At 38.1% G+C, this 12,589-nt stretch overlaps 1 protein-coding gene and 1 pseudogene across 1 annotated transcript; both read left to right on the top strand.

Annotated features, from left to right (window-relative positions):
• The first annotated feature begins 751 nt into the window (after positions 1-751).
• LOC149796025 (uncharacterized) lies at positions 752-4,780 on the top strand. The gene has a single exon (XM_089965940.1). It carries the CDS (start codon positions 1,878-1,880, stop codon positions 2,694-2,696), a length of 819 nt encoding a protein of 272 aa, XP_089822066.1. The 5' UTR covers positions 752-1,877; the 3' UTR covers positions 2,697-4,780.
• Positions 2,827-6,220, top strand: LOC149796024 (uncharacterized; annotated as a pseudogene).
• The last annotated feature ends 6,369 nt before the right edge of the window (positions 6,221-12,589 follow it).

Here is a 12,589-nt window from a genome sequence, read left to right as displayed (position 1 = left end):
TTTAATGTCTCCCTGAGTGCCTCTAATAGCAATGATATTAATCTCATGAATTTAGGAATTTGTGAAAATAAAAAGCATTACAAATTAACTATTCAGGCCAAAAAGTCAAATTATTAACGAGTATGTCTTAACAATATACCTTTTTGTATTCATTTGAATGTGGTTTGAACATTGCCAGATTACCCAGTATGCATACCAAGCACGTGCTTTAGGGCATCAGCCCAAGAGGGGCACCAGATAAAATTATAGTTATTTGCTGATGATAAAATTGAGTGAATTATACATGAACATTTCGATCTGCATGTATCAGTATTTTGATTTGAAATGGTGGCAGCACTGGTATTTTATTAGCCTCTGTTAGCTTCTGGTGTTTTTTTTTAATTTCACATTTAGTAGTGGGGGTGGGGTACTTTAATATTTTCCAGTGATAAGGGCCCTGGAAGACTCTCCTTAAGAGGGCCTCAAGAGAGAATAGTCCTTGACTAATGAGTCACCCTCTATAAATAAAACATTATTATTATTATTATTATTAATCTGGAAATTTTATGTATTCTCCCTCTCTCTTCATCAATATCACACAAATAAGATGCCATAATAATTGAAACATCATAATATGGATGACAAATCAAATTATACAGAATCATCATTTGTCACATAAACATAAAAGGAGCCAAATAACTACTGATGAAAGTAGGGCTCACAGCATAGAAAAAAAACCTCAGTGTAGAAAAAAAACCCTCCTCATTTGATTCCCCATTGTCATATTCACATTCTGGAATAGATGATGCATCCTTAAAATGAAGAGTTAAAGATGCTTTCTTTGTAAACTCATCATTTACCCATCTTTTTTCAGCCAATAACCCATAGGAAACTAGACACATGGGCACAACATCCAACAACCCGAGCACCAACCTTGCAGATACAATACCATTTTTTGATGGAGTCCATGGAATATTTTGGCTTGTAGTGGATCCACAAGAAATGGATTTTATTTTTTGAGTGGTGAGGCTGGACTTTTACATGTAACAGACATAGAAGATTCATGCATGCCATAACCTCTTAGTGCCCCTTGAGATGCTCATTTGTATACTATGGAGCCCGACTGACTTGATAAATGCCCATAGTGATGTCACGCAGGTAATCAACTGATATACTGGGGAATTCATTCAGTTTCCAAGTGGATGCATCCATCCTGAAGTACGATTTGTGCTTATTCAGCAAGTTGTTCTCTTGAACCAGGATTTAAACCTTATTCCGTTACAGGACTTGATTCATTTGCAAGCCAAAAAGGTGGAAATAGTTATCATCAAACAAGGAAGAAGGAACATCAAAGTTAAGATATGACTTTGTTTTAAATAGCTGATGCAGATTTTGTAAAAGTGATTTAATATCTGTTCTTGAAAAGTTTTCACTCTTTTGTTGCAGTGATATATTGCATGGATTCATTAGTAAAGTAGGAGATTTCCAAATGGAATTTGCAACATCATCTATTTCACTTCCTCCATAAGTGCCTCGTGATCCCATGAGATGAGATGAGATGACGCTGGTCACGTGGTTGGTCAGAGAACAACGGTTGCATGAAGTGTACAGCTTGGGAGCAAATTAAAGAAGAAAACACCAAACATTAACAGCGTAATATACGATTTCGGAAGAAAAGTTTGGCAGTCATTGGGTTTGTGCATTCTGAAGCACTAATTTCCGCAAACTGGGTTGCACCTTTGCTGAGGCAAAGTGTTGCAGATAGCTTCCCAACTTTTGCGACTTTTCACTGAACTTCAGTATCAAGAAAATGGTGGGTGCGAACCACCCAAGGCAGTTCCCTGAGGGGACAGGCTTAATGAGTGAAATACTCAAAAATTGTCATAAAGGCAAAGGAAATGACAGATGATGTAAGTACGGTTTCCGGTACAGGTCTGAAGGGGAAAAGAATGCATTCGCCATCAGCAACTGCCACCATAGGTATGAGGTCTAGTAGGGCACATGTTGGGCAGCTGGGAGAAGCTACATTAAGTCGGCCATTACGACAAGAAGACATGACGTCACTGTCTGATAGTGGCGCAAGTCACACGATTTCCACCCAAACAATTAATATGGCTACCCTGGATAAAGAATTGGCCATGCAATGTCAGTTGTGGACACAAAACGTGGATGTTGTGTCCAAAATGCGTGCATGCATGACAAAAATGGAAGAGATCTTGGCGAGTGTTTCTAATAAAACCCAAATGCCAAACACATCAACTGCGGTTTCTGCAGGATCGGCACACCTAGGGAAGTTTGAAAAGGATTTGGACACTGTGCACGATAAAGGGGACGCTGACTCGGATGTAGATGCTGCAGGTTTAATTATGCCAGATACAGATTCCGCTGTCAGTGCAAATGATGATGATGATTTGTTTGTGGACTTGGAGAGTTTTGTCCTGGAACATCAAAAAGCTGGTCCAAATGTGGATGACAAATTAGCGGAAGTCCTCAATAAAGGACTACGTTCTGTGTTAACCTCCGACAAGCTAAAACCCTTGCAGGAGAAGTATCCCAGACCAGGCAATTGTGACAATTTAAAGGTGCCAAAAGTCAACATTGCGGTCTGGAATGCAATGTCAAAACAGTGTGGATATACTACTGCAAAAGTTGCAAACTCAGTTAGGGCAAATTTTGGTCCCTACCTTAAGGGCATTGGAATTGTTCAAAAAGCATAGAAACAATCTTCAAGAATTGCCGTTAGATTCAGTTAGGGACCTTGTCATGGATACTTTTAAAATGTCATTGTTTTTGTTCAACAACTTCAGTTTTAAGCGTCGTGACTTAATAAAACCTGAGCTAACTGACATGTATCAGCCCATCTGTGCTGCATCAAATCCCATCACAGACTGGCTTTTTGGAGATAACCTGAATGGGCAGGTAACTAAACTAAATGAATCCCAGAAGGCTGGAACTCAGCTGCTGGGAAAAAAGCAACAAGAAGCAGCCAAACGTCAGGTGGCATCAAATTTTAAAAGCAATGTACCTTTTTTAGGACGTTCTTATTCACGGACCGGACACCTCCGGAACCGAAATTATCAGGGGCAGCAAAATCATCGCTGGAGGCAGGGTTTAAAAAAAGTCCAGAAACAAGGAACTGGATTTCTCAAACATTGGAAGGATCAGTAAGATCTTCCCAGGCTATTTGTATGCAGCCTCATGTAAGTACATGTTTCTTGTATGATCAATACACCTGACAATGTTGTTGCTGGGAAAATTTCAGCATGGTTTGATGCATGGCAGAATATTACTTCAGATCCTTGGATTCTGAATACTGTGAAAGGCTATGAAATAGAGTTTGAACAGCAACCTGTGCAAACATGTATACCTAACCGACTTAAAGTCTGAATAACTGAAGAGAAACAGATAAATGCTGAAATTAATAATTTTCTTGCAAAAGGTATTATTCGTAAAGTTAATTCAAAACCTGGACAATATTTTTCAAACATTTTCATTAGACCTAAAAAAGATGGGTCTGTGAGACTTATTCTGAATTTAAAACAATTGAATACAAATGTTGAGAAGATACATTTTAAAATGGAAACTTTGAAAACAGCTGTTAATGCCATGAGAAAAAATTGTTTCTTTGCATCTGTTGATTTGAAGGATGCCTACTATTCTGTTCCTGTGGCTCAGACACATAGGAAATATTTGCGTTTTCAGTGGTTTGGGAATATATATGAATTTACCTGTTGGCCAAATGGTTTGGCATCTGCACCACGCGTTTTCACCAAGCTACTGAAGCCAGTTTTTGCATCGAGACAAAAACGGTTCACAAATGTGGCATACACTGACGATAGTTGTTTGTTAGGGGAATCTTATGATCAGTGTAGGCAAAATGTTATGGAAACAGTTCGTACATTTGATGGATTGGGCTTAACTGTTCACCCAAAAAATAATATTTGTTGGATTTTTGCTAGACTCTGTCACAATGATTGTCAGACTAACTCAAGATAAAGCAGACAGTATCGTTGATCATTGTTCTGACATACTGCGGAAACGGAACATCACTATTCGTGAATGGGCTCAACTTGCGGGAATGCTTGTTGCTTGCGAACCAGGTCTAGAGTATGCACCTTTATATTATAAAGATCTAGAACATGAAAAAGATAAATACTTAAAGATATATAAAGGTAATTTCGATGCTTATTTGTCTCTTTCGGCAGAGAGCCGACAGTGTATATCTTGGTGGATATCTAATGTGTACTCCAGTTATAAAGTGGTTTCACATGGTGAACCAGAAGTTGTCTTGACCAGTGACAGCTCCCTTGTTGGTTGTGGGGGGGGGGGGAGTAAATCATACAACCAAAGCTGAAACAGGTGGTCATTGGATCAAGAGGAACAACTGTATCATATTAATTTCTTGGAACTGAAAGCATGTTTTTTGACATTACAATCTTTTTGTTCCAAAGTGACGAACACACATGTGCGCATCTACATGGATAACTCTGTAGCAGTTTCATATGTGAAAAAAATAGGGGGCCGCATTTCTAAACTGCATAAATTATCGCATGATATCTGGCTGTGGTGTACAGTTAGGGGTATCTGGTTAAGTGTTTCTCATTTGCCGGGAACACTAAATTGTGATGCAGATAGATTGTCTACAAACATTAATTAGGATTCTGAATGGACGTTAAGTGCTACAGTATTCAGTGCAATCATTAAAGTGTATGGGCACATAGATGTGGATTTATTTGCTTCCAGGCTAAATCACCAACTTCCGAGTTATGCTTCATACAGACCTGACCCAAAAGCTATAGCAGTTGATGCTTTTTCTTTAAAAGCAATTACAAAAGGAATTACAATCGTCATTATTGTTTTCCACCTTTCAGTATGTTTGGAGCAGTGCTGCAAAAAATGGCCCAAGACGAAGCAGATGTTATTTTGGTGGCACCACTCTGGACAATGCAACCCTGGTTTCCGAGTCTCCTGCATGCTGTAGTCGATTCTTGTTTTCTACTGCCACATCCACAAGACATTCTACACCTGGCACACAATCCACAACGACGACACCCCCTCCGAAAATTGAAGATGGGTGTTTTTCACTTATCAGGACAGAAATCAAACATCAAGGATTATCAGAAAGGGCTGCCTGCCTCATCATCAATTCATGGAGAACATCAACTAAAAAAAGAGTATTGGGGTCATCTCCAAAAGTGGATGCTATTTTCAAATCAGAGACAGATTAATCCATTTGACCCACCTGTGACTATTGTTATATAGTTTTTAACAGAATTAGTAGATAGAGGTTTAGGTTATAGTTCTGTAAATACAGCTAGATCTGCAATTTCATCATTAGTTAGTCTTACTTCTAAATCCAGACTAAGCAAGAACATTTTACTTAAGAGATTTATGAGAGAAGTGTTCATTGCAAAGCCTTCATTTCCAAAATACACTTTTGTGTGGGATGTGCGGCTTGTGTTAACTATTTTCTCTCTTTACAAGGCAATGACCAATTATCAATACAGGAACTTACTATGAAGTTAGTCATACTGCTTGCTTTGTTGACAGGACAGAGGTGTCAGACACTTCACCTTATGCAGACAAATGGCATTAAATTTGGTGTAAACTGTACAAATACACATTCCTTCAATGCTGAAACAATCTAAACCAGGTAAACACCTGGAGCCTTTTGTTTTTGAATCTTATCCTTTTGACAAAAAATTGTGTGTTGTTTCTTGTTTACAGTGTTATTTGCAACGGACCAAGCTTTTGAGAAATTCTGAAACACAGTTTTTTATCAACACACAATCTCCACATAAAAAAGTTGCCAAAAGCACAATATCAAACTGGATAAAGACTGTTATGAGAAAGTCTGGTACTGATACCTCAGTTTTCCAGGCTCATAGCACAAGGGCTGCATCTGTTTCTGCAGCCTGTGCAAAAGGGGTACCATTGGGTACAATTTTGAAGGCAGCTGGCTGGGCTAGTGCCTGTACTTTCAGGAAATTTTATAAGAAACCTGTTACAGACCAGGCTGAATTCAGTACAAAGGTTTTGTCTGCATTCAGAATTGTATAATGGTAATGTAATGTACATCTTAATTTTGCACTGTCTGGTTTAATATCAACATATAAAATTTCTTCTTTTTCGGTTTTTAGTTGTTGTTAATCAATTCCATAAATGGAAGCCTCGCTCTGAAATCTCATGGGATCACGAGGCACTTATGGGGAAGTGAAATTGATAAATTAAACAAGATTTACCAAGTCGAAGTTTGATTGTAATTTCATGAACCCCATAAGTGCCTTAGTGATCACATGCCCACCCTTAATACTTCCCACCCAATAACACATTGTGGCTTCCATTTCTTTTGCTCTCAAGACTGACCAACCACGTGACCTTCGTCATGTGATCACTAAGGCACTTATGGGGTTCATGAAATTACAGCAATTATGGGGTTCATGAAATTACAATCAAACTTCGACTTGGTAAGTCTTGTTTAATTTATCAATTTGACTTTATAGTCTGCAAAAGACTGGGTTAAGGCACACACTGAGTCATTAACAAGATGTTTTTGATACCTATATGGTCTTTTACATACAACACATTGTCAGTGAGGTCTTGATGTTGATACAATTTGAAGTTGAATTGATTGTGGGCCTTTTATGGCATCATTTGAAGTGTTTTAGATCATTCACCAAATTGTCATATCTGACAGTCTCACTTCTTGGGTGCTTTTCATACATTTACAAGTATTAACTTTGGCAGTCATATTTAGTCTATAATGATACACAGAGCCTGTGAATTCCATATAATCAGTTACTGTAGGGATGGAGCCAGAAACAACTCAGCTTAATATGCACTAATTATCATAATTCTGGTTTTATATCATAAACTCTTGTGTCAGCCATTATGCCATGTTACATTCCAACACTTTTCATTTCAGAATAGTTTTGGTCTGAATATACTGTATGCTTGATATGTTTCATGGTTAGTGCGAACTCCTCCCCCCACCCCCGTGTTTGTTTCCACTAGAAAAATTAGGTAGATGGACATTCTTTTAGTATTATTATTATTGCCGTTATTATTATTATTATTATTATTAGTAGTAGCAGTAGTAGTAATATTAGTAGTAGTATTCATAGTAGTGGTACTTATGTTCAAGCAGAATGTCCTTTGAATACAAGATTTTCACTGGTAAATGTTATTATATTTAGGATTTTCTGTTGTTATAATCATTAAGTTTTTCAGGTTATGAGGTTATCATTTAATGAAAAAAAGAAAATATGCTATTGTAATAAATATGCAGTATTTGGATAAACAGACTGAACATACATGTTTTGTTTATTATTATGTTTGCTGGTTAGGAGGTAGGAATAATACCATTATCCTTTTCAATTAATAAACCATAAACCAGTTCTGTTACTTTAGATTCCATCCTGCCCTTGTGACATGATTATCACTGTTTTGAAACAAAACATGTAATTTATAATTTTAGCAATTGCTAGTCAAGTCATTCATTTAGTTGGCAATTAAAAATTTATGTCAGTCCAAAACCAGTTTTTCTTTAATTGGAGGAGTGATTAGGAAAATGTGATAAAACATTGTCTTAAATTTTTTAGCATAAACAAACATGTATAAATTTTTTTATACTACATGTATGTAATTGTCGCTTAAGTGCTTACTTAAGCATAGTTTATACACAGCAATAGGTGACCCACTCAGTACCATTCTTGCAAATAGTCTGCATTAATATGCATGAGATGTATTAATACATCACTTGCCAGCCAATCAAAACAGTCCCAGCTGTCATGTGCAGCATCCTTTGTTTCAGCTGTTCTAGTCTGGAGCTGATAGCGACATCACGCATATTTTGGTTGAAAAAACTGTGTTACAAAATTTTCTTTGTGTTTGCATCTTTTACTAACTTTCACAATATGTACTTTCCTTACCGGATCTATAATTCCCTGTTTCTCTTCATCTTCCTATTCTGGAATTTCATCAGGTGTTTAATTGCCATTCATTGGACCCTCGGGGAGTTTACTTTGTTTACAAACAATGGCATCATGCTCTTCAAGACAGAGGTCAGTCCCATACTACTTGGACAATCCGTTCAACTGGACTGCTCTTTATTTAAAGTGGACACTAGAATCTATAGGGATTAAGGTATCTACTGTTCTCCTGAAGCACGCCTTGAGACAGCTATACATGAATAATGCACCTTCCACGAGTTCATGGCCTGCTGATTGTTTACCAAGACAAGAGAGGAACAGCCCACCTCACTCGCAACCCAGCGTACGTCAGTCGGAAGTAGTAGCAGCATCCCTCATTCCACAGCTAACTCCACGTCGAAGTAGCTGTAGTGCAAACATGGCTCATGCCACCATTGCTGAAAACATGTCTCCAGCCAACATAATGACCTCAATCCACTCCATTCAGCGTTCTATCGCTGACCTAAATAATTCCATTAGAAACATCATGGGAAAACAACAGGCGTCTTCTCCAGAGTTATTTTTAGGCGGCTCTACACATCTCTCATCATTGCCAGTAGCCCAGCCTGCGACGTCGCTCGATCAGCTGATGCAGTCTGTCATGTTTGCGTGCCTGCGATTATGTAAGTCAGGAACAAAAAAATGGGTTAGCAGCCATGTGTATATGTAGACCCTGCAGCTATCATAGCGATTCGTGTTTGTACAAGAGCCCTGCTTCGTTGGGTGTCAAAACTCACATGTAGACGTTGGAAACTTTGTTCTGGAACATTTTACCCTTGTTACTGTTGTAAATCTCCCCGCATTGACAGATGGCCTGAGGCTTGTTTGTTAAGCTGGACCAACTGGGGTAGAATTGATATCCAATCCGAACTGAGAAAGGGTGAGGCCATCAATTCGAACCAGAATTTAACAGTCATTTGGGCTGCGAATGAATTAGTGATTGTACGCCATCGTATTGGTCAAGCAGCAATATACTCCTAGGAAGCCACTCGTGAACTGGCAGGAAAACCCTTAGTACATTCTAAGGACAGAAAACTTCCTAAGGCCAGTGAGTTATTTGCTTGATTGTTGCAGAATGTTACGGCATTGTAATTGTAATTATGTGCAGTATGTATATTTACTTACTAGAATCGTTAGTACGTAGAATTACCTTTGTATTGTTTAATTTACATGCGTACTTGAGAAATGAGCTATGATTATGTCAATTGCTAGCTCGTAGTCAGAATTAATATTGTAATTCGCTATTTGGTTACTTTGTAGTAAACTAGTGCATTTATTCATGTGATATTCTAGATTTTGAAACTGTTGAATTGAATTGTAACTTTGGAAATGGTTGCAGTGTGTAAAATTGAATAATATGGATATTTGTGTACACTTGTGGGAGTGTAATGTACAGAAATGCATCTGACTGTTGTGATATTGTTCAGAATAATGAGATTAAGAATATATATATATATATATATATATATATATATATATATATATATATATATATATATATATACAGTGCAGCCTCATTAATCCGGACTCCGTTTATCCGGAAACCTCGCTATCCGGACATAATTCAACGGGAACAGAATTCCTAAACGTTAATTTGCTTGGTTAATCAAGAAATCTGTGTTCCGGATCCAGAAATCGAAATCAGGGACCAAAGTGTAAAATTACATTAAAACTTGTCTCGATAATCCGGAAATAATCTGTCCAAAAATAAGAAAATTCGAAAAATTGTATGTGAAAATACAATCAGAAGAATAATACATAAAACACAGTAGTGAAGCCCTTGAGAATCTATGGCCAATATCAATAACTAAGTAGCATGACCATATTGTAACCAGCGATTGTATAAACAATGTCTGTTTTAGCTAGTCGCCGACGGGGGTGTTAATAATTAAATAAACACACTGGGATCAAATCGTCCACGCTTTTTGACATTAGATATGGTAAATAAATTAAAAGTGTCATTAAGCCTCTTTGTCGTTTACCAATTGTATGTAACAATCACAGTTTATTGTTTGCAAATACAGTTGACATTTTTAAGCTGTGGACAGTATAGGGCTTCATTTTCGAATAAAATGGGGACATCAATCATTAGCAACTGTAAAATACGACTTATAAAAATGACTGCATTTTATTAGTTTACCATTACGCATTTAACTGGGATATAACAGTTTGCATTCGTTGTACTTTTTACATATATTATGGCGACACCATCAAGCAAGCGCAGACGAGTAGAGATACTGGCCAGCATAAAAAAGAAGATTTGCCAGCACAAAGAGGATCACCCAAAAGCTACAATTCAAGATATACGCCAGCATATTATAGCTTACTATTCCTTAGACATTGGCAAGTCGACAGTTGTGGACATTATAAAAAACAAGGACAAATGGTTGTCCATACCTGTCGACTCAGCAGACCTAATCCGCGCTCGCCATGCCAAATATGAACAAGTTGATGATGCCTTATTCATGTGGTTCTCAGACATGTCGGCCCACCACGTCGCCGTCAACGATGAAATGCTCATTGCCAAGGCAAAGATACTCGGGGACCAACTTGGCACCACTGACTTTGCCTATTCTCGTGGATGGCTACAACACTTCAAGAATCGGCGGGGCGTCAAATGCAAATTGTATGAGGGAGAAGCAGAGAGTGCCGACATGAACAAAGTGCAGGCCGGCAGAGAAGAACTAAAGTGACTACTGCAAGACTACGACCCACAAGACATATTCAACCTGGACGAAACTGGATTGTTTTTCCGACTGGGGCCAAACTACAGTTTAGCAACCCACAACATTAAAGGCCAGAAAAAGTCAAAGGATAGGATCACCGTGACACTCACTGCGAACGCAACAGGGACCATCAAATTGAAACCATTTGTCATAACTAAAGTCAACAGACCTAGGTGTTTTGGCAAAACATATAATCCAGACACATATGTGAGATACAGACACAACTGCGACGCTTGGATGACGGCAGAACTTTTCATTGACTAGTTGAATGAATTCGATAGACAGATGAGGGTAGCCAAACGCAACGTCATCTTACTTGTAGACAATGCTGCAAGCCACACACAAGGGGACATTCGATTAAGCAACGTAAAACTACACTTCCTTCCGGCAAATACAACGGCACACATTCAGCCAATGGATGCTGGCATAATGCGTGCATTCAAGGCCCACTACAGGAAACAACTGGTTAGACATTACATTGACTGTGTTGAGCAAGGCAAGGTTCAAACTGTGGACATTAAGCAGGCAATACACATGGTAATGACAGCGTGGGGTTCAGTAACACCAACAACAATCTCAAACTGCTTTAGACATGTACAGATCATACCAACAATATCCACTAATGTCGAAGATATTGATGATGGAGATGACATGCCATTATGTGAGCTCAGAGATCAAATAAGAAGCCTTCCCACCCAGACTGAGAAGTCTGCCAAGGAATTTGTACGGATAGACGAAAAGGAAGAGACAGGGCAACAACTCAACGATGACGACATTTTGACTCTGGTATCTAAAGATGAGGTTCCAGACAATGATAATGAAGAAGACGATGACACTACCGACCCCGAGGGAAAAGACATTACCATCAACCAAGCCAAGGACAGTATAGCAACATTAATTTCGTATTTTGAGCAGACGTCAGCAAATTTCACCAGTGATGACATAAAACATAATAGCGAAGCCTTTGACAATCTATGGCCACTATCAGTAATCATTGCAGATAGATCTGCCAAAGAATCCAGGCAAACAAAGGTTACAGACTTCTTCAGGAAATTGACATAATAAATGTATGTACAGTACATACATGTACATGAACATAGTGTGATGTGTTCGATGTGTTAATTGTCTAAACTTCTATTTACTGTATATGTATGTACAAGCACGTTATAATAATGTGAAATAAACACAAATTAATAGATGTATTCATTAATTTATTTCAACCATTATTGAATATACAGTACATTACATTTAAAGCTAGCATATACATGTACATATATACGGTGTGATGATATCGTAAAATAAAAAATGTGCATGATTCAATCATCCGGAAAACTTGTTAATCTGGACATATTCGCTGGGAACGAACGTGTCCGGATTAACGAGGTTGCACTGTATACATATATGTATATATATTGATGTGATGCAATATAGTGATGTCTGTATAATAAGTATCATACCGCTCTTTATTGCAACGTTGTTTTCTACAAGGACGTATGGGGTTTTCGATGTGCATGAATGCGTGACCGAAGATGCAGATAGCCTTTATCTGATGATTGATTGCTGATTTAGTGTGAGGCGAGATGGCTAACGAAACATGCTAACATCCTTGTGTTTATCGCAGGAAGCTTTTGGAGACAGAACTACTGGGTAGTTAACCCTTAGAGTGCTAGTCGCGACAATAGTCGCGCTGATGTTCAAGGTCTCGTAGTGATTGTCGTGACTTAAGTCGTTTTCCAGGTAGGCAACAATGTACGTGTCCTATTACTTCAACTTGCCATGACTGCTTGTAAAACTATATCTGATTGGTTTATAAAGGCCTGGAACAAGTATTCTGTTGTACTTTACTAAACATTGAGCAAAGAAGTTTTACAAATACTTGCTTTTGAGCACGTGGTACCTGAAAAAATTTAAAAT

Source organism: Sinohyriopsis cumingii, chromosome 7 (genome assembly GCF_028554795.1).
Source record: "Sinohyriopsis cumingii isolate HCF-2022 chromosome 7, ASM2855479v2, whole genome shotgun sequence".
Classification (NCBI taxonomy): Eukaryota; Metazoa; Mollusca; class Bivalvia; order Unionida; family Unionidae; genus Sinohyriopsis; species Sinohyriopsis cumingii.
This window is presented reverse-complemented; position numbering and strand designations above follow the sequence as displayed.

Bases quoted from the DNA above. Each gene is read 5' to 3' on its own strand.
- LOC149796025 (XM_089965940.1), top strand. From the start codon at position 1,878: ATGACAGATGATGTAAGTACGGTTTCCGGTACAGGTCTGAAGGGGAAA.